Genomic DNA, 23132 nt, shown 5'->3' with positions numbered 1-23132 from the left:
TCAGGGGAGGTTTAGATTGGATATTAGGAAAAATGTCTTCACTGCAAGAGTGGTCAGGCTTTGGAACAGGCTGCCCAGGGAGGTGGTAGAGTTGCCATCCCTGGAAGTATTTAAAAGGCATGTAGATGTGGCACTTCAGGGCATGGTTTAGGAGACATGGTAGTGTTGGGTTGACAGTTGACAGTCGGACCTGATGATCCCAGAGTTCTTTTCCAACCTTAATGATTCTATGATTCTGTGATTAAAATACTACTTAGGTGAGCTAGGAAAAGAAAGTAAAAACAGACAGTATAGATAACCTTATGTTTCTTCTAATGCAGGACACCCCAAGCTGGGCAGCATCAGACAAACCTCTTACAGGGATACGGCACCGTATGCTGGGAATGTAGAGGAATGTAGAAAAGACAGCTATAGCTACCCAAGACAGAGCAGGGCTGGGCTAATTACCTTGCAGGATATGTAGCCCTCCCTCAGCTAGCTGAGTGAGCTCTATGGGAGAGCACTGCACAGCCACCCACACAGTCTGGGGTACATGAGATATGGGGTAGGAAAGAAACAGGTTCTTTTATAGGACTATTTGCAAGCTTTCCTACCAACCTGGCAAAAATACAGCAGTTAAATGTTAATGCAAAGATTCAGAGAGTTCAGTCATATAAAAAACTAGTAGCTGTGTTTAAACTCTAGTAATAGTAAAAAGTTACTTAATTTGTAGCTCACCTTAAGTAAGAAAGTTGTCACCTGAGCATGAAAGTGATAGCAAAAAAAATTTCTGAGCTAATTCAGACTTTGTCACTGCCTATTTCTCTTGCTTGTCCTCTGTGTCTTGCTTTCTGTGTGTAGAATGGCAATAGCAGCCATTTTCTGCCTCGGGGTTGTGAAGGTGCTGTTGTCTCTTGAGGTGTGGTGTCAAATACCACTGGCGAATATACTTCATCTATAGGTTTAATTAACAAATTAACTGTCTTCAGACCTTTTTCAGTGCAAGGCCTTCCTCAAGGAGAATTTCTAAGCACATCCAGGGATGGTTTTGTGACCAGAGAGAGTACAGAAAGTCTATGTCCTAATCTCACAGAAAACATCCTTAATCTTGGACCACAGCAAGAATTTGAAGTTAGGCCTCTGGGAGGGGAGAATAAGGCATTAGCCTTGTGCACCTGCTGTTCCCCTGTGCTGTCAAACTCAAGACACTTCACTTTGATTATGCCAAAATTTCTTTGATAAGACACATAGAAAAATTAGTTTATCAAATAGTTTTCTCTACAGTCAATACTAGAGTCAGTTCAAAGCTTTAATTTCCATTTCAATGGAATCTCAACCCTCTACATGGAATTCCAAATAGGACTTTCCCCCCAGCCCTGTCCAGGACTTTTAATGTGTGTACAGAGAAAAAGTTACGTGCCTGTTAATTCAGATTTATTAAGTGTATTGTTTTCTTACTTTAATGTTTTTCTATTTTTACATATCTATTTTATATACTTTATATATTTCATATGTTTCTTTTTAATATTTATCCTTATACATGTTCACATATACAAGTGTTTAGATATACAAGTGTAAAGTAAAATTTACGCTTGGTAACAATGCTGTGGGCCCTTCTGTTAATCAGCACCATGTCAGTGGCAGCTGTTAATTCCTGTTTTAAAGCTAATTAGGTGGGGAAATAATTTTTCAGGAGAGATGCTGAGAATTTAGTTAAGAGGCTCTGCAGAATGGTTGCTTTCCCTGATTATGCTGCAGGAGCAGTAATGGTGAGTGAGGGAAGAAAGAGAATGTGAATGAGAAATTTCCTCACTGAAGCAGGCTCAGGATGTTGTTTGGGTAACCAGATGATTAGCGCAGAGGTGACCAGATGGGCATTTGGGCTGAACAGCTTTGGAATTCAGATGCCTGCGCCATCATCTTGAAGACCATGGTTGTTCTTTACTGGCTTTTGGATTTCCTTGTCTAATTGGGAGCTTACTGCCCTCTTAGTGTTGGCCTCTCACAGGGTAACAACCCCCCATGTAATTCAGTGCAGGGGGAAACGCTCCTGTCATACATCCCATGTCAAGGAATGCATCAAGTTGCATCATTTACTTGTCCCATACCAAGTCCACTAGCTCCTTCCTGGTCTTCCTGTTTTCTTAAACCTAAGTGATCAAACGCAGAGACCTGAATAATGTTACTGCATTTGTCAAGGAGGTGTTTCGGGAGCAGAGGGGAATTTGCAAGCACCTGAGCACCAGCCTGCCTGCACTGATGTGGTTGCAGGCACCCCCAGCCCATTTCATCTGTTGCCAAGTTTGAGGTGTATCAGAGTATCAGAGTGGGGACTCATGTTTTCCAGTGCTATTTCCAAAACCTTTACCTGGGAGCCAGTTTCAAATACAGTTCTCGTCCTTCTTAGAGTATGTTATTCCCACAAAGAGCATACAGAGACACTATTTGATGTGGAAAATATCCATCTCAAGGTGAACACATCTTTGAAAGCAATAGCTCAGGCATGTTCTTTCTGCAGTTAAAAAAAAACCAACAACCAAAACAACAAAGAAACCACACCACCCTATGTAGCACTAGAGGAAGTTGCAGATACCTTGATTTTGAAATTTTTGACCAGCCTGGTACTGCTGAGTCCCAAGTCCACCCTACAGTGATCTAGCTGAGGTGCAGCAACATAGAGAAAATTATTTGGGGATCACCACTGAGGGTACCTGCCTGCATGTCGCTGCAGAGGCAGCCAAGCACGTGGCTCTGTTCTTAACCTGCCATCATTCCAGTAAATCCCCAAACACCCAGAGTATAATTATACAGCTGTGAGAAGGGGATGAGTAAACTTTATTTTGGCTTTCTGCTTGTCAATAGGTTTTGGGTTTTCCAGGCTTTTCTTCTTTTAAAAGGTTCAGCAAGAATTGAGCTGAATGTTCATTCCTTTGACCTGAAAATTCAGACACTAAAAATGAATTGTAATGCAGTAGACATACACTTTATGAGGTCTAGCAAAGCAGAAGAAATACTGTGATTTTTTTTTTTTACGTGGATTGTTTTTGCAGAAAGATAATGTTGAAAACACTGGTGTGTCTAGCGATGGATATTGTGCTCCTGCTGCTCTGTCCATCTGTTTACAATTGACTTCCAAATAGCTACTAAATGCAGCATTTTTCTGTTATACGTCTGGGATAGAAGCTTACTTTTAAATTTCCTTTTAGAGACAATTTTTTTTCTGGAGATAAAGCACTGTATTTATAAATGTGCTGGAAATTATACCCTTTCTAGGAAGATGCATTTTTAAACTCTTGGATCACTATTTCTTGCTGAATAAAGAGAAAAATAAATCCCATGTCCATCTGTAATCCAGAAAATATTTATTTGCCCACAAACTCAAGGGGTTCTCAGGTTTCATTAAAGTAACTGTTTAATTATACTTATTTCCTATTAAAAGAATTCAGCATCTCTTTAAATGTGGGTTCAGGATGTCCTGAACACTTATCCCACTGACTTCTTTTTTTGCACCATTAGAATAAACAGGAGTAAGATCTGTGAAAATCTTATTAAAAACATTCTCTAGCTTCCCTCCAAATCCAGTGAACTGCAGGCAAGTTTCTCCCAGCTAGTATTATGACGACTAAGATGCTGCATTTTGATGGAAATAAGGTAATGATTTTGCTAATTTCAAACCTATGTCTTTTGCAGCTTTACAGAGTAGAATTACCATAGATACTTTTTAAAAAGATAGTCTGTGCTTTCCTCAAGGGCTCTAAGGCTTGCTTATTTGTATACTTAGCATAAGAAAGTTGCCTGTGGCACTTAATGCTTTGACAAGGATTTGAACAGCATTAAAGTCAGTATAAAAACAAATACCCAATTTCCCTTCAAAATAAGGGCTACTTCAGTGGTTTCAGGATTTCTGGGACTGGCGTTTCTAAAGGCTCGTATGACCGTTCGGTTTCCAATGCCCTGTTGGGACAGCCTGGGTCCCAACAGACTGAAAATCAGTGTTCTGATTTTGAAAATCTCTTGCCAAAGCAACACTGAACATTATTCCATTTAAGCACAGCTTGGCATGTGTGCATTTAGTATCAGCCATGGCTTTGGCTGCCCCGTATTTCAAGGTAGGACAGATCTAGGAGGTGAGGATGTTCCTTTAGAATAAGACCCATCTAAACCATCTAAGGCTAAAACATGGCATTTGAAGCTAGGCTGGAATAACTTTCTAATCATTCTATGCTAAAATCTGGCACGTAGGCTGAAGCATGGTTTCTCAGCCAGAATAGTCTAGAGAATGGCATTAAACAAGGCTGTGCTCAGAACAGTTTTAATCTAAAAGTCAACGTAGACCCACCACTAGAGAGGGACACATTTACATCTGAGGCTGAGTGAAACGCAGTCTGTTAAACCATGCTTTCCAAACTGCATCTCTGCAGAGGTCAAGGTCTAGCATTCTTCTGAAACTTCCATTAACGAGTCATCTTCACCCTTTGGTCCTGAAATATCTTCAACAGTCTGGCATTAAGTGCTTTGCTGGAACAGTGTCAATGCTGAACTTATATACAATTTTCAAATGCAACTATGATTTTGGGCTCAAATGTTCCTTTCCAAACCAATTTGCAACTCAGGTTCTGGCTAATTCATATTTAAGCTAAGTTTCCGGGGCGGGGGGAGGGGGAACCAGTTAAAAATTATTGGGACTTGTCCAATGAAAGTATTATTTTGTGGTGCCAATGGGAAATAATTAGAGAATCTGTCGTAGAAGAATTTGTTTTTAAAATATTTAATAATTTTGGGGCTTTTTTAATACTCGTATATACTATGACTTATATGAGATCATATCTGTAATTTGTTCTATGATAAGTGATTCTTTCAATACTTCCATCACCTTTAATGCAAAGCTACGAGGAGGCAAATACTGCAACTGGCCAATGTATCTGTATCCCTCCACTTCTCATATCTGTGCCCTTGGGTTAAGTGCTTGTTTATACACAAAACTATCAGATTTGAAGAAGGCAGATTTGGAAGTTCCCTCCAGTCTTAAAAAAAAAAAAAATTATATATATGTATGTATAGGTATATACAGATACACACAAGGACACATATATATGTGAGAAACAGAGAGAACCAACTGAAAGATAATTAAGCCAGACCCATTTTCACCTTGGTAACTAATGAAAATCTACTCTAAGTAGGTCAAATATGCTGTTACGCGCTTTAAACTGGCATCTGCTTTGCATTCAGCTGCTCAGAGCTTGGCTTCGGGATTTCTTCCCCCCCCCCCACCAACCCCCTTTTCTCATCTCTCCTCCCCTTTCCCTGCATCTCCCCCCATCCTCTTACATTCAAAACCCATAGGCATACACTCAAGCATAGCTCCCATTCACCCAAAATAATTTTCTGGGAATGAGGACTTGGTGCGGACCCTAAGATTTAGCTCTTCTCTGGGTCTTCAGTTATCTCTGACCCTCCTGGAGAAAGAATTATCCACTTGCTTGCTGTTTATAGCAGAGAGGATTTAAGGAAACCCCACAATTGCTTGAAAAGAAAATGAAGCTAATAAATTACATGGATTAAACCAGCCTGTAGAGTACTGTGATTTTATGTTTTGACCTTCTTTTGGTTATTACCTTTTTCATCAACAGTTTTTCAGTATAAGCACACTGGATTTATGCATTTGTCTTTGCGACCATAACCTGGACTAGGAGATGCTGAAAATTTACTCCATGTCCTCGTCCTGAGGTGGCACAATTTCTTGGGGTCGTTTTTCTCACCTTTCATGATTTTTGACACATTCCCAAATTAAAGTGGAAATGAAGAAGGCACTGTGTTTTGAATGTGCAACACAGCTTGCATCTGCGTAGAGGCTTTTGCAGAGGCAGTTGCTTAAAAAAGGTATTAGGGACTAATACCAGCAAAAGCAGAGAAGGGTAAAGGTTGCATCTATTTGCATGGGAAGGTTATGGCAGACCATGTGTTTTTTCTCCCTGATCCCTGCTGTGCTCAGGGGCCTTTCTGACTCTGTTTCTTCAGTGACATCCCCGAAATTTGCAGTGAGCATCAGGCAGAAGTTTTTAAGGGGTTGGGTGCTTGCAGTTCATCCTGCTGGAGAGGGCAAGAGAGTTTTGAGTGAATTTGGCATTATTGCTCTGCCATATATGCTGGGGTTATCAACCTGTCATCTCATCCTGTGCCCAGGGATACCCACCTTTGGACAGGAGAGATGCTGCAGCAAACAGCTGCCACCTTGGTGGTCTGCACCTGCAGTATGTGTTCCATGTCAGGAGGAGTTTTGGGCTCTTCCACAATTAAAGGGTGCCAGGAGATGCAACTCAGTTACCTCTTCTGCTTTTCCTTCCTCTGCCTCTTGATATGCGCATCTTACAAGAGTCAACTTTTTAAGTATATGCGTAAATAATTACTGCCACAGCTGTCTTTATAATTGCTGCTGTCCAGATAATGCTCCAGCTAAGAGGTGCTTGAGTTTGCTGAAAGGATTTTTTTGTCTGTGAGGGTGAAACTGTGTTGATTTAAAAATTTCTCTTTCAGAAATCGTTTGCTAATCTCCCAATGGCTTTTACTGATGAGCTTGACTGGCCCCAGTTCTCAGAGATCACTGGATTTCTGAACTCCACCATTGGGTAAGCCATCAGGCAGGGTGGCCAAGTCATAGCAAGTCTTAAATGTCCAGCACAGCAAGAAGAAAAAAAAACAACAGCGCTTGAAAGAAAACATATAAATGCTAGTCAGCTTTGCTTCTGCTCTTTCTAAAATCCAGAACAACACTGGATATAGGGATTTTAAAAAATATTTTAAATATATAGTAAATGCACAGTACTCTAGCCCAGTCTTCCTGAAATTCAGGGTAGGTTTTAGAGCTGGTCAAACTGTAATTGAAAAGGAGGGGAAAAAAAAAAATAAAAAAAGAAGAAATAAACCCAAACTCACTTTTTTCTAAAATTCTGGGGCAGAGAGAAGGGGAGCGTTACTGAAACTAACAAAAATCAGCATTTTCCTTTTCTTAAGTTTTTTTTTTTTCTCTTTTCCTTTTCCTCCTGTTTCCTTTTTGCTGTTGAAACAGTGGAATAAATGGTAAACCCAGGCTTATTTCATGGTGTTCCCTTTTTTTGGGGCAATCTTTCCTCCCTTTTGGTTTTTTTTCATATTTAGAGGGAAGTAACAAAAGCAGAACTTGGAAAAGCCTGTGACCTAATTTGTTGTGTTATATTGGCTCATGTGGATGGGGAAGGATGCAGAAATAGATGGAAAAAAATTAATCTCTGCCAGAAGGGAAGGAAAATTAAGTGCAAACACAAAGAAAACACCTTGAAATGCCTACAGTTTTAACTGAAATTTAAAACTATATTTATAATGTTGTTACTCATCTTTCTGGCCAGTATTAAGAGACCCTTGACTCCTGCCAGAACTGAAGGATACTATCATCAACAGTGCATGGTCTGGCCTGAGTTTCAGATAATTTTTATTTTATATGTCTAAGATAGGTCATGCATATATTGAAGTGCCAAACCAAGCATGAGTCGAGCCTAAAGAGGCTCTCTACCATCAGAATTTAAAAGTTGACAGAATATATTATTTTCCAGGAAAAGTATCTGTTGCACCATACACTTGTACTTTTTGCTTCCTTTTTTCTGCCTGTGGAAAAAACAGGCTCCCAGTCTCAGCTACATTCATGCAGTGTGTGCTTTAAGGTGGTATACTACTTGACAAGCCAACAGCGATCTATACAGCCTCCTCTTTCAGCAGGAAAACCAACCTTTAAAAAATCTATTACAATGTCCAGCTACTCAATACACAGTATTTAACTGGGGTCCAAAGAATCTGAAGTTCACAAGTAATCAGAGCTTAGTATTGACCCTGAAGTTTTCAGCGATAGGCCTAGGTTCAGTGTTCAGTTTTTTATCTCTTTTTTAATCTCTTCCATGTCTGGAAGAAGAAAAAAATAAAAGGGCCATTTGGGACTTCAAGGCATTTTTAAGAGAAGTAGTTCAAAATCCCACACCACAATGACTAAGTGTGGTGGAGGCTGGTTGGCAATGTGCACTTGGAGGCTCCCATTTACTCCAAGCCTGCAGAAATAGAGGCACAAACTGATGTGGTGTGTGCCCATCTTTCCCAACCCCTGAATGGTGGACAGAGACACTGCTTTTTAACTAATACCCTCTGACCGAGAAGGTCTGTTTGCTTCTCCTAGTCGGTCCACCTGCTGTGCTGAAAACCAAAGAGCCCGGGCATTTCTTGTGAAGCCCATTGCACAGTGACTGGTTGATGTTATCGTGCATTTCTATGTAGGTAGTTACTTTTTATTGCTGCTTTCAAAACTTATTGTTGTCTTCTGTTTCTCTGCATTCTTAAGCCATGGTATTTAAGTTACCTGATTCCTTTCGTGTCTAAGTTCAAACACAAAATCAGCAGCCCTGATAGAGATGACCATGTACTTACTCGTGGCTGGGAGCGTGGTTTTCTTACCAGCTTTCCTTTGGGCTGTTACCCTTTTCATTTGCATTTTCATTTTTCTCAACAGTGCAAAGTAAGGGAGAGAACTAATCACTATCAAGCATAACCTGTTTTCAGAGCAATCCATCCAAGATTTATGGCATTGGGAAATGAAAACCCTGCCAATATTTCTTCTCTTTTATTTAATGTTACATAACAACCAATTGCAAAGTCAACTACTGAGCAATCAACAGGATTGTTTTGATAAATGATGTATAACAAAAAGGTTTTTAAACACCTTATCTGAAAGACCAGGATAAAAGCATCCCAGATGGAACAGTTTCAAAGAAACTCTCCACCAATTTATAGCTTCTGAGAGGGTATCTTGGCCTCCATTTTAGGCCACCCTGTTGAGGATGAAAAAGATTTATGACCACAAAAAAAGAGAGATGGTGGAATAGAAGTATATACGTAACTGGGGCACAGAGTTGTTCAGAGATGAGAACATACTTCATTTTTAATATCAGCTGTGTTTTCATCAGTATCATATGAGTTTAGCAGCTCGCATTTTCTCAATTTATTTCAGAGGATGGACAGACTCTCTGTATCTACGTTTACGCAGGAGAAATCGCTGTAATCACAGAGACTTACAGAACATTTCCCAAAATGGTATGTTAAGTTTTTCACTTTACTTGATGCTGCATTAAGGAACATCTTTCAGAAACAAAGAGAAACCCTTCCCTAATTGCATGTGTTTCTTATGGAAAAATAGACAACAGCCCTTATTTAACTCAGCATCTTTTATTCTGGATCTGAGTAAGGAGGTGTGTGGCTTGATCAATTTTATCCATGCACTGACTAAGAATTTCCACTGGGCTAAAAATCACCGTACCACACTGTAACTCTATGGGGATTTTTTTTGGTCATGGCCGAAAGAGGGGATTTAGAGGGATGTGGCTAGTAGTGATGGAGCTAAAAGGTCTGCCCTCCAACTCCTCCAGAGGATGCGGCATGGCCCCCGCTTGCTTGTTCTGCACTCCCATGGCGGATGCTGGGAGGGCCCTCCACTGCACCCCACAGTAGCACAGGGGACTCACAGGGCTGCCACACCGGCAGGCAGAGTGGGCACAAAACAGTCATCAGGCTCACAGCAAGGGTGTCCATGACTTCCTATGACATCCTTTGGAGCTGGAGACCAGCAAACAGAAGTCCACTTGCAAAACTGGGGAAGTCAATGCAGCAGGTATCTTAATGTGCTCTTAGAACAGATTTTCAAGGAGTAATCAAGGACACGCAGGCAAACCAAAACTGGGACAAAACCTAACACTGTTCAATTTTAATTAACTAATTAATGTTGTGAGGCTGGCTTAACATCTTCTTTCTATGAAATAACATCCTGTGTTGCCAAGGGTATACGCAGCTGACCTAATCTACCTAGAATTAAGGAAAATGTCTTGCATGGTACCTCACAGGAAATGTTTGCATGCAGTGAAGAAAAAGGTTAGTAGAAGAAATAAGGGATAGGTAGAGAACCTGCTAAGCGAGGAAGAGCAGTGGGTTTGAGAGAGAAGCCATGTCCCTCATGCATCTCTCCTGAGGCTAACGCTTAACATTTGGAGCAGTGACCTTAGAGCAAAGACCAAGGTGCCTGCTTGACAGCATCTGTGAATGATGCAAAACTGCAAAATATTAACCATCCTGAATTGGGCCACATCCTTACAAAGGAATAATTTAGATGAGCTTGGGAACCCCAGCGACAGCAATTGCAGCAAATACAATTGTACAAGACATGCAGGTCAGAGCTAAAGATGAGACTTGTCTGTAAACTAGTGGCTCATTGGCCAGAGGTGGTGGAGGGAGAGGGGCATTGGAGTGCAGAAGGGGAATTTCAAGGAACAACCGGGAGTGCAAGATAGAGCTGGAAAGAGGCTAAGGAGGTTGCAAGATGTGTCATGCACAGCATTTTCTCTAGAGACAGGGAAACAGTCCTTCCTCACTTAAGCCACTGACAAAACCTCAGAATTTGGTCCCCTTTGCTGGGAGAAGACCAGGTTTGGTGGGAATAGATACAGAGAAGGGCTTTGGGGAAGATTAGGGCAATGGAGACTTCTGAAAGGATGTTAAGACTCCTTGGCAACTGAGCAAAGCAAAAATTAAAAGGGGCTATAGTTTTGAATCCTTTTGAGGCATAAACACCACAGAGTGGGAAGAATGGTTTAAACTGAAGGATAGCTCTGGTAGTTCCCCTCCGTTTGGAGAGGAAATTTTAAAAAAGTTTACTGTCAAGGAGTGAAAACCTAGAATAGCCCTCAAAACAGAGGAGGGGGGGCCAAAAAAGAAACCCTGAGTTTTCAAGACAGAGTTTGATTGAATTTGTCAAAGGGGTTGTATGAAGGGATGACAGTAATACCCCTTAGAAATTAAGGTTTATGACATTAGCTTTTGTGTGTTGGATTAGATGATGTCCCCAACAGCAGGTTTAAAAGCTACTTGATTATTCCATGATTATCATGTTGTGTTTCTATTGTATTTAATTAATTTTCATGCTTCAGAAAACTGACTGCAGGAGCTTGGGAAAATTTATTCTTCTTGGGTAGATAATTTGGCTTTATGGGATGCTTTTCCTCTCAAACAGATAAGTCATGTCAGCTGCAAGTGAGGAGCACTGCTACCCGTAGTGCTACTGAGAAACTTATTAAATGCTTGGGATTTCCTGTAAGATTTAGGACCAGAAAGGGTCTACCCCAGCCCCCCACCTCCAACAGACAGAGATCTTACCAGACAGAAGAGGTTGCAGAGACAGGTTGTGTGATGTAAGGATCACCTCCAGGCTCAGATAGGCATTTTTGCCTAAAAAAATTCCCTTCTGGTGCCTGCACAAATGCTACTGGCAACGTCTCTCACACACCTTCCTCCTTTCCTGTTGCACACACGGTGCTCCTGAGGCTTCGGGGTCTTCTGCACAGGTGTTTTACAATGTGTTTAATGTCATGGGTCAGGTGCTTCTGACTTTCTTGTCTGTAAGTCACAGGGCACTAGAGTTGCTGACTCCCATTATTGTGGTCCCCCAGACGTGCTTTCTGGTGAGAGAATAAAAAAAAAGGCCAAACTAGATGGTCAGTGGATGACTAGGTGTCAATGGTTCTTCTCATTTGTACCGAGCTCATCCCAGTACCTGATACCATATCTCATTGTTCTGCTCTCTTTATGTTAAGGGGGGTTGTACCTTCTGCTCTTCCTTTTTCCCAATTTCCTCACCGACTTAAAGAAAAAAATCTCACTCTATGCATCATTTCTTTTTCTCTCCACTTCATATATCTCCTTTCCACTTGCACTACAGACACCTGCAGGATATAAAAGGAGGTGAGCCTGTGTCAGGGCAAAAGACTCTGAAGAAAATTGAGAAGGGAATTTAAAAAAGGGAAAAGTTACAATAGATAGAAAAATCCCAGGATATCTTCCCTTGGTGTCTTCTCTTAATCATTGCACTGACACCACAATCTAAAGGTTCGCTTTTATTGCCTCACTTGGCGTAATAGTTTCCCTGAATGGAAGGATTTAAATGGCTGCTCTCAGTGTCAGTAAAGCAAAGAGCTGTCCACCAACCTGACCTAGCCCTACCTGGGACAACTTAACTTTCCTCTGAAAATGATACTTCACAGCCCCACCTTATGCAATGAGAGGATGAGATGCTAGATATGCGGATTCTGATGGGGGAGGCGTGCAGCCAAGAGCCACAGCCCGGGGATGGCAAGCCAAGCCAGGCACTGGAAGCAACGCTTACTTCCAGCCTGCCTACAGAAGCGTCGGTGCTGTGTCAGAGCTCAGCACCATTGAGAATTTCCCCCATTGCCCTTCTCAGGACATGCATCTTTACTCTGGAGGAAGGCTTCCCCAACCTCTGTGCCAGTGGGATTTCTGCCTTCCCTTTGTTAAAAAATCCCATCATCCCCTGGAGATGGTGGACTCTTCCCTCTTCTGCAGCTGGCTGCAGGGTAGGGTGCTCAGCCAGGGCCAGGGAGGGTGCCCCGCAGCACTCTGTGTATGTTACCCATGGCCCATTAATATATTCACATCAGAATTGCTGATGTACATTTTGGGTGGCCAGCTTTGCTCACTGGGCACCCCACAAGATGATTACTATATGAGATGTAGGCTAATAATTCATAACAAAGCTGTTCTAGGCCACCATTCCTGTTTTCAGCTTACGGCTGCACAACAAGCAGCTCACAGCCCTAATCAATGTTTTCCATCAAAGTGGCTTCCTGAACAGTTTTCTGCAGATAATTTTTATTGGTTCAAAAGCCACACACGCAAGCAAAGCAAAACAAGGAATTCATTCACCACTTCTCACCAGCAGGCAGGTGTTCAGCCATCTCCACGAAAGCAGGGATCCATCACGCCTAACAGTTACTTGGGAAGACAAACGCCATCACTCTCAACATCCCCCCAGCCTTCCTTCTTCTTCCCCCAGCTCTATATGCTGAGCATGACGTCATATGGTGTGGGATATCCCTTGGGTCAGTTGGGGTCAGCTGTCCCAGCTGTGTCCCCTCCCAACTCCTTGTGCCCCCCAGCCCGCTCGCTGGTGGGGTGGGGTGAGGAGCAGGAAGGGCCTTGACTCTGTGTAAGCCCTGCTCAGCAGTAATGAAAACATCCCTGTGTTATCCACGCTGTTTCCAGCGCAAATCCAAAACATAGGCCCATGCTAGCTGCTATGAAGAAAATCAATTCTATCCCAGCCAAAAGCAGCACAGACTGGGTGAGCGGGATCCTCAAGTGTGGAGTTAGAAAGTTCTTCCAAATGTTCTCCAGCACTTGTTGAAGCTCCCTTGTTTTGATAGAAACATCCTGGTAGTAAAATCACTTGCTAAAATATTCCAAAAAAAATTGTTAGATAAAAATGGTGTAAGTGAATATCCTCAGAATTTCTAAATAATTACAGAACAGTGTTGCAGTTGTCATCCATGTTTTGCATGGCACAAGAAACTTGCATAAAGTATGCTATTTCAAAACACGAGTGTTGTATATTTTTTTGCCATTTGTAGTCTGATCTGTCTCTTCGGGATTCTTATCTTTGGCCAGAAAAATTAGGCCTTGGTAACATGTGCTGTGGCTCACTGAGCCATCAAGCATCAGATATCTCATATTGGCTTCAAAACCAATTCAGAAATAATAATTTTTATTTTTTTCTTAATCTGTCTTGGAAATTCTAGTCTGCCTGGAGTTAATCTGGGGAAAACCAAAGACTTTTCCTTTGCACCGTTACATTTCCAGTTGCTTTCACAGCATAAGGGAGCAAAAGATTAGAAGTCAATAAACCATTCTTGTCTATACAGCACTTCTGGTGCTATCCAGACCAAGCCTTTTTCAGTGCACATTAGTGCTGCTTTTTGTCAGCCACAAAAGGTCTAAAAGCATGAAAATCAAGAAGTGCAGCTCATATACTCCAAGGTTTATGAAATTTGGGGTTGCTCACAAGCAGAAGCAAACCCAACCCTGACGACTCAGCCAAAACTAAAAAAACCCACCCGTGTGAAAAAGTTTGGAAAGCAACAGAGAGGGGAGCAGGAGCGATCCAGGAATAGCATCCAGGCCATTCAGCAGTGTAAGGGTAACTGTTCTGTTTCATCTCTTTTTCTCTCTTGAATCTTTTAATTACAGATTGCATCCTGTATCACAAAATCTTCCCTGAAGACTCAGTTTACCCATGAAAACAGTTCTTTAAAAAGTCCCTTCATTTTCTTGATGGTTTTACTTGGTTTGTAATGGTACTAATGTTTTCCACGGAGCTGCTTATAACTACCTATGCTTATGGAGGGGATACATATCCAAGAAGAGCTTCTTACTTTTTTGTAAATACATTTTTACTTTCTAGAGATCTCAATAGTTTATTTGTGCTGGAACTGCAGCGCCAGTCTGGGGAGCCATGCGGCATAATGGCTTAACAGAGGGGTGTTGAACTCTAGCTGAAAGAAGGGGTATTAACCAGAAAAAAAAAATCAACTGTCAGTAGTCATGGTCCAAGCCATATTTTCTAGGGATTTTGTGGGGCTCTTATTCTGCTGAAAAGCGCTTCTTGACAGAAGGGCTGGGTTTTGAATGGACCAGCAACCGGGAGAGAAGCAGCAGACAGATATATTCATTTTTAGCTTGGAAGAACTGGATTATTTAAAACATAAAGCATTCCTTGATACATGCAGTTGGCATCACGGTGAGTGATAATAATAAAGGTACAACTATTAAAATGCAAAGTGTATTATTGCTACCTTAGGGGTTTATCTCTTAGATCTTTCCCCTATACCAATCCAGCAGGGATTTAATGATGTTCTGTCCACAAGTTTCCCCCCAAGAGCTGCAGGGAGGACATGATTTGCTTCTCAAAGCAAGCTTCAGAGGCACAATGCAGAAAAGAGAAGAGAGAGAGAGACCAGGGAAGAGCTGAGTGAAGAATAGAGGGAGTGTAAGACAAGAGAAGAAGGAGTCAGAAAAAAGGCGAGGGTGAAAATACTGCAAAATAAAAGCAAGTACAACCTGTAGGGCCTGCTTCTCTGAAGTTTATGTTTCTGTACATTGCTGTGAGATGAGCTTTTTGCAGTCACAGTCCTAGTCTAATCTTGAACAAAGCATAAAGCCTTTTTTGGCTCCTCGTTTGCGATCACTTTTGCACTGCAGGTGATGGAGTTTAATTTGTGCGCTGTGGATAGTTGGGATATATATGCATAGCCTTTAAAGACCTGCTAGTAACTTTACGCATAAAAGCTTTCCTAATTGGGAATGCTTTTCTCATTCAAGACATAAATGAAAGATTATGGACATTCGCAGACGCTTAGGTGTAGCTAGGTCTCATCCTGGAGGAGGAAAGATTTATATCCAACCATTTGGGTGAATTGCCATTGAAATGCAGAGCTTCTTGGGAGGGGTGCAGCTGGCCTGATACCATTTTTTGTAAGTCTGACGCTTGTGGGGAGAGCAATGCAGACACCCAAACATTGGTGTCTAACGCTATTTAAGATGCTTTACAGTATCTTCCCCACTTCCAGCTGCCTCTCCAGAAGTGCACTATCTCTCAGGCATCCTGTGTTGTATCTGCCAGCCCTGCTGCAGGTGTCTTGGCTACTCTGGGATGTCAAAAATGGCACTTGGTGCCTATGTTTAGGACCTGAATCAGTCCCAACGTGGTATAGCTGTGAGACGTTTACTCTCTCAGAAGAGTGAGAACAGTTCCCTTTGCAATTTTTAGGGAAAGTTAAAAGTAGATCAACTGTTGACAAGTCAGGTTGGCTGGTTTACAAGAGACTACTATGTTCAACAGATGGGAAGAAGCTGCCAGATCTGGATTAAAACCCAGATCCAAACAACCCGGCACTTAAAAATATTTGTTTTTCTACGCTGTGAAGTGTGGGACTCAGGTAAGAGGCAGCAGGTCCCTGGATATAGCTTTACTTCCTAATGCTGTCACCCCACAAGGTTACAGAGATGAATTGTTGTTCCACTTTTATCTTTAATGCTTCTACATTCTTGGAAATATGCAATGAATGTGGGTTTTGCACTTAAATTTGTTTCTCACTATAATGATATTGTACTATTTCTCTTAATCTCACTACGTGTGACCAGGTGGTTCTTCAGGAAACCTCCTCTATTTAATAAAAAGGTAAGTGTTTAATGGGATTCGAATGCTGACTGGGGGTACAGAAGTGTTGCTGGAGTCCTGCTTCTTCGAAAGAAACAAGCAAAGCACTGTAAGGAATGTATTATCCACAATTGTCCTAAAAGGCACAGTTTCCCTTGGCCCCCCGGCCACTGTGCGCTGAAGTGCTGGCTGTTTCTTCTCTGGTAGAAACATTCATTAACAGAAGAAAAACGTTTTTAAAGTGTGGATGTCACCATCTCCAGGGCCTTGATCTTGGCCCAGTTAAGTGAATGGAGCATTTCCAGTGATTTTAGGGAAGAGCCTAAGCCTTCCCCTAAACCTGTGCTTTGTGTCCCCCGAACTGTGTTACTCCTGAGTTGTAGCAACATAGACAGACACAGGCACGTCCACTGTGTTATCTCTAGATGCGTATGATTGAGTAGCTACCAGATAGTGAGAGGCAGCCACTCTCCTTTTCAGATGAATTTGGGTGGGCCGTAGGACAGTTGGGTTGGATTTAGTTTGCCTGATGCTGATATAGTCCACATCCTAGGGGATTTATTGTTCTCTCCTCCAGAAAAAGTAGTAATGAATCCTTGCCCTCTAGCACTGAGCTTCAAACCACATCCTGATTTGAGCTTGAGTCCAATACTACACATAAACATAGTCGTCAGCCAAACATAGTCTTCTCCTCCCATCTCTGATTAAAAACTTCCCATCTAGATTTATGTCTTTGTCCCAGAATGAAACTACTGATTTGGCTTCTGAATAATACTAAGAAGATAGAAAGCCAGCAGGAAAAGCAGTGAAAAAGACAAGTCCACAAGGGGCAAAAGGGAGAAGTGAAAAAACCTATATTTAAGAAACTTTACTAAAATATGTAACTATGGGGGTGGGGGTGGGGGGTGAACCCAACAAAACAACAAAAAAACCCTCTCCCAAATGTAGAAGTATAGTCATCTGAGCATTAGCCAAATCTAAATGAGCTAATTCCAAATGTGATCTCATACAAGCATGGTGTGCGATTCAGATGCTGAGCACGTATTTCCCATTAATATAGCTGCGTATTTATCTTTTAGCTTGGCCAGAAACCAGCTGTTGGACAATCCAGCCATAGTTGTCTATGCTACAATTGGGAATGATGTCTGCAATGGGTAAGGTGTAAAGTGAATTAACATTTATATTATCATGAATTTGAATTCTTTAGAGTACTGCTGGCTGCTTGGACATTTATGTCTCATTGCTTTGTGCTTCCCCATGATGTCATTTTTCGTAGCTATTGGTCTGTGCTTCATACTTATTTTTCTGCTGAATATACTGGTTCTTGCCTTACCTGTATTTGTCATACCCACCTACCAGTCCTCATTCAGAGCTTGTTTTTCTTTCATTTAAAAACTAGTGATAAAGTGACCAATGGCATGTCTGAAGTAGAATATTTCCAACTTAGCAGATGAAATGAAGTATAATAACAACAGGAGCGGGGTGGGGGGTGGGGGGAAAGAGTTTAAAAGCATGTGTATCCATCTTACCCAGTGTGTCATCTCCTGTCAGGAGGTAGAGCGTGACTGGTTTACCTTTTCTGAAAATGACAACGTAGTCCCCTGTTGAGGTCTATTTTCACCCTGCCTCTGCTGCACACTGCCTGCACTCTTTGCTGTGCTCTCCTGATGAGGTGTTCTGTCTTTCTGGCTTTCCTTGTGTCATAAGCTCAGCAGGAGAATGAACTGAAGCTTTCAAAACTAATAGTTCTGGCATTATCCATTAGCAATGCTCGCAGGGGTGTCAGGAGGTCACTTGTTGGATGCTTCCCTTCCTGCCAGTAGTGGGAAGGCAGAAAATACCTTGCAACCAGGCCAATGCACAGCACATCCATACCACAGTTTTAGTTTTGCAGGTGGTCCAAGTGCTCTTGTTAGTGTAACATTATATTCACCATGATGAATCTTCAGGTTTTCTTTTAAGTGGTAGAAATAGATCTGACTTATGCAGAGACTTTCAAAACACTCATTTTAATAAATGACGCACACTCAGCTAAACCCCCTTCCAAAGCTTTTGAAAAGCCTCACCTGCAGGTTGTATAATGAAGTTGGAGCTAGTATGCGGGCTGTTAGATTCTTCCATTAAAATATCGTGGTTTTGGTATCCTAAAGCTTTGTTTAAGAGCAAGTGCTTGGGTTGAAAGTTAGCACATCAGGTGGTGTGCTCCAGACAGGGGCGGCCAAAGGCCAGGCAGGGCTTTCCCTCCACTGCGGCATCTGGGAGCCCTCAGCAAGGACAAAAGTGGGACCACAGGGGCCATCTTTTAGGTCCTTCCCTGGCACTACCATATCCCTGGCCACGTGCAGGCAGCCTCCCATGAAACCTTCACCCTTGGAAACTCCCTCTGGTGCTTGTGCTCTCTCTGCACCCCTGCCCAGAACTGGGAAATCTGCCCTCAGCACCACCCTTCTGTTACGGGAAGGATGCATAAATCCTCAAAAGTAACTCCACCACCCTTTGACTGAATCTTTTCAATAGACTCTTTTCAATAGTGCCCAGTGACAGGACAAGGGGCAATGGGTGCAAGTTGGAACACAGGAAGTTCCACCTAAACATGAGAGAAAACTTCTTTCCTGTGAGGGTGACAGAGCAGCGGAACAGGCTGCCCAGAGAGGTTGTGGAGTCTCTTTCCCTGGAGACATTCAAAACCCGCCTGGACGCATTCCTGTGCCCCCTGCTCTAGGTGTGCCTGCTCAAGCAGGGGGGTTGGACAAGATGATCTCCAGAGGTCCCTTCCAGCCCCTACCATTCTGCGATTCTGTGATTCTGTGATGAGTGGGACAAGTAGTCACAGTCCTCCTGCTGCTTGCTGACAAGGCTGTCCTAGGCATCTGTTTATTGGGAAGCTTATGGAGGTATCATTACAACCGCCCCCAGGATGATGAGCCCTCCCCAGATAGTGCCTCTACTGAAGTCTTTGGCTCCTGCCACAGAGACTTTTGCGGTGTCTTCTCCCAGGCTTGGCCCAGGCTCTGTTGTGTACATATTTTGATTCTGCTGTTTCACTGGCTTTGCTAAAAACACTCTTTTTCCTCTGTTTTATTCCTCATCCTGCAGGTTATTCTTTTAACTTCCCCTGTCTCTAACTCTGCTTTCTATTCTTGCTTGAAGTAAAGAGAAATTTTCCACAAATTTAAACCATTTTGGCCTTGCCTCACCCACTTGTATGTTCTGAAACAGTATTTATTACTTGAAACTCTGCTGTCTTTTTATCCCAGCATCCATTACTTGGCAGAGACACTTTTGTCTGCTCAAATTCTCTCCACTGTCTGTTTTCTTCCAAAACATTTGCAGCATCAAAAGAGGCTATCAGGCTGTAGTGATCCCTGTGACTCCAGCAAGGAAAGGAGCTGCAGCTTCTGCAGCAACATGCTGTTTCCATCGAGTGGGTTGTACAGCGGAAAGAGATATTTTTCAAGCATCCGGTCACTGTGTGTGTCTGCCCTGGCTCTGATGTACCCACAGAGGTTACAGCGGATGCCGAGCATCTTATGGGCTTGGCTTCAAACCTAGGGCTTGACAAATTAAAACCTCTTCAAGGACATCTTTAAACTGCAGTAATAGAGCCTTTCTGGCCTTATCCCGTATTTTACCTTCAAAAGAGAGCAGAGCGCTGAGCACACTGGAGACACAGCTCTTAGCCAAAGCATTGTTAAAATGCCAGTATTGCATCCCATGTGAAGAGCAGGGCAATGAGTAATATGGGTGTTTGTAGAGGAGAAAGATAATGAAATTGGCAGCCTGTGTTATACATTCCCTATAGTCTCCAAACTGGTGTCCAAACAGAGGGGTTAAAAAAATAAAGACAGATGGCAACAGTATCTTGCAGCCCGCTGAGGTGTAAATGTGGGACACAATGTGGGGGACACAGACCCAGAACAAAAAAAAACTCAGACAAGAGCATAATGAGCACCAGCAGTCTCAAATGCTGTACAATTATTGCACGTACTCATTGCATTTGGGGTAAGGCACGATTTCTCCAGCCTCTCTTTCCCAGCTTCGCAGTTATGGCACCTGTGACAAACAGAAAGGTGACAGGAGCAGAGTGGGGTGAGCAGGCGGCCACTGGGAAGGGATCTCATACAAAGCAGCACTGGTGCCAGTGAGAACATAACATGCCCTTATTGTAAGGCTACTGTCACTAAAGCGCTGATGCACCCCTGCGACCCTAAAAATAGTCTGTGAGCATGCAACACCTCTAGCTCTCGTGTCCTGGGCATACCACCCCTCTGCAGTGAGCTGGAGGTGAACTCCTGCACTGTGGATCCACCCCTGCGCATACGTGCAGGTGGCATGTGTGACTGTGCACAGGTGGCATGTGTGACTGTGCACAGGTGGCATGTGTGACTGTGCACAGGTGGCATGCTCGCCCACCAGCTGGCCCCATGTGCCAGTGGCCCAAACCCTGGGCATGTAACAGAACGTGGCTGGAAAGCAGACGTATGGCTGAAACATTGGCGGGAGGGATGTTTGGGTCAGGGTCATGTGGAGGGGGAAATCGCTGCCCTGCAGGACGTGGCAGGCCAGGCCCACAAACGCCATGCAGAAGGAAGACGGAGAGCTGTGTTTGGGCTATGCCAGACCCTGTTATACGGGACTGGAGGAGGGCTGTGTGGCAGAGGAGAGCTGGAAAAGCTTTGCATGGATTGCATGAGACTGTCCAGTTCCTCTGTGTTATATGTGTGCACAGCTAGGGTACCTGTAGTGTTAGGACATCCAGGAGCTGTGTGCACATCCAAGGATATTACTGTGTATTTGTGTATTGTAGGGGTGCAGGGAGTGCTCTCTAAAATACCCAGATCCAATGCAGCAGGAATCCTAGCATTAACGTGCACTTGTTATGCTCTGACACAATGAACCATGGCCAATATCAGCTTCCAGAAGTCCCAGGTAGGCAGAGGCTATCACTAGCTGCTGCCTCCCAGGGGAACGATGTGAGGTTACAACAGCCCCTGGTGATCACCCAGGCACTTGGAAATCCTTATGGCAGAGCCCAAAATGAATGTGCCTACAAGACGGCTTGCTTCTCGGTTGGTTTTAATTTCATAGCCTGGCTCAGAAAGGAAATGTGAAGAAATGAACTGAAGTACCTGCATGATTTCAGTGAATAATGACAAGAGAAAGTGAAGCTATTAATATCATATTAATTTCAGCTCACACTGATGTGTTTACTTGCAGTAGAGGCCTTACATCAGAGCAGTATTTTGAAATCTAGTGCTGCAACACCTGTAGGCGAAATGAAGTAATTTAAGGGCAAAACCACAGTCTTATCTCAAAAGTACATTGCTTGGGTGGCTGTCACAAGGATAGCCTGAATCTTAACACTGTTTCTCAGTTCCCCTAACCAGACAGTCTCAAACACTTCAGCAGCACGTATTGCATTAAGATAAATTTCTGGGCCCAGGGAACTCATCTAATTATTATTTTTGTGTGCAAAACACAGCCCACTGAAGAATCCCAAATCCCTGCTAGGAAACACGGTTCTCCCACATGGCAGCACCTCCCCACCCTGAGCACAAACATTTCTAATGCCTTGAGACAGAACAACAATGCATTTGAAAGCTCCTGCCTCTACAGTGTTCACTGACAAGCAACCCTACCTGATTCCCCAGCAGTGCACTCGGCACTGCAAGCATCAAGTTTGCCCTTCTCTTACTCCTGGGAAGACATGAAAGAGATTAAAGGACTTTCCCAGGGAAAGGATCTGGATGGAGCCTCCTGGCTGCTAAACTGATTGCTTCCCTAAAAGCCCATGAGGAGAAAATATGGGAACCGTTAAAACAATAAGAATGGGTGTTAGCGCGACCTTAAGCACTACTTGGAAGGACATCCCCTGGCTTTCTTCTTGAGCAGTGAGGTCAGTTCCTCAGTGGGTGCTGAGGCTTTCTGAAAGCCTTGATCCAGCTGAGCTGCACCACCAAGGCAGGACCAAAACTGTCACAAGAGCCTGCTTCCCAAGGTGCATGGGCCATGCCATGCACAGCAGCACAGTTTGATGTGCTCTAAATATCAGCTACAGTGCCCTTGCTTCTATTTCTGGGGGCTCTTTTGAGAGGTTATGTTGCAAACACATGTCTTTATTGCCTTTCCCAATTCAAAAAAGGCAACTTATGGCTTTACATGCTCTGCTCTGCATGCCCCAAGGGCACCTAGGCCACCCTGGAGCTGCCTGGGGTTTGTGGAAGCATGCAGTGGCATCCTTCTTTCCATCCCACTAACTCTTCACTCTGAGAGAGGGCAATAGGACATCTCCAGACAACTGGAGACTTTTCCCCAGAGCTGGCCCTGCTCTGCCTCCCAGGTGTTGCCAGAACAGGGCTCTGTGGAGCTGGGGTCTCCCCCATGCCAGAGGCTCATGGACCCACTCTTTCCAGGATGAGACAGCCTCCTCAGGGCAGCGTTCATCCACTTGCTCATAGCCACTGTTATGGACACATGCACCATGAGACTGTGGCAATAGCTCTCGGGGTGAATGCTTTTTCTGTAATAAAGTGGTTGTTTTAATAACATAACTAAAGCAGTGTTCTCTAGGCAGCTTGGGGAAGTTTTGCTTATTTGTTTTTGTTTTCTAAGTTGAAATTTATTTTAACTCCAGGAATTTACAGCTAAACATGAGAGGGGAAGGATAAACCTGAGTTGGGAATCTGGCCTGAAGAGGTTCAGGCCTGCCAGTGAGCCACAAAACATGGGTGTTCAGTCCACATGGGACACCAAGGTAGCTCCTGTACCCTAACAAACATTTCTGAGGACTATTTTATCTTAAATGCCTCCTCCCTCCAGTCTCCCATGTTTGTCCAGACCCCTCACTACTCTCCTGTCCTCCTGCAGAGCTGTAGTAAAAGGTGTATGACAGGAGAGACAAAGTCTACCTTAGATATTTCTACCTGGCATAATCAAAGAGTGTATTGAATGTAAGCTACACACAGCAGCCCATGGGGAAAGAAGCCATGCTTTCACCCGTCTGTAGAGCATCCTGCACCCTGAAGCCGTGTGTGTGGCACAGCACTGTTTCCCCCATTCAGAGCCGAGCCACGGGGGCCCT

At 43.3% G+C, this 23132-nt stretch overlaps 1 protein-coding gene across 1 annotated transcript in view; it reads left to right on the top strand.

The window, feature by feature from the left end:
• Positions 1-23132, top strand: part of AOAH (acyloxyacyl hydrolase) — an 87246-nt gene that overhangs the window by 44850 nt on the left and 19264 nt on the right. The window contains exons 13-16 of the mRNA XM_064443944.1: positions 6514-6605; positions 9005-9087; positions 16036-16072; positions 17131-17205. Of these exons, the coding sequence (XP_064300014.1) occupies positions 6514-6605; positions 9005-9087; positions 16036-16072; positions 17131-17205 (287 nt within the window). The remainder of the gene's footprint in view (positions 1-6513; positions 6606-9004; positions 9088-16035; positions 16073-17130; positions 17206-23132) is intronic.

The sequence above is a fragment of the Phalacrocorax carbo genome, chromosome 2 (assembly GCF_963921805.1).
Source record: "Phalacrocorax carbo chromosome 2, bPhaCar2.1, whole genome shotgun sequence".
NCBI lineage: Eukaryota > Metazoa > Chordata > Aves > Suliformes > Phalacrocoracidae > Phalacrocorax > Phalacrocorax carbo.
This window is presented reverse-complemented; position numbering and strand designations above follow the sequence as displayed.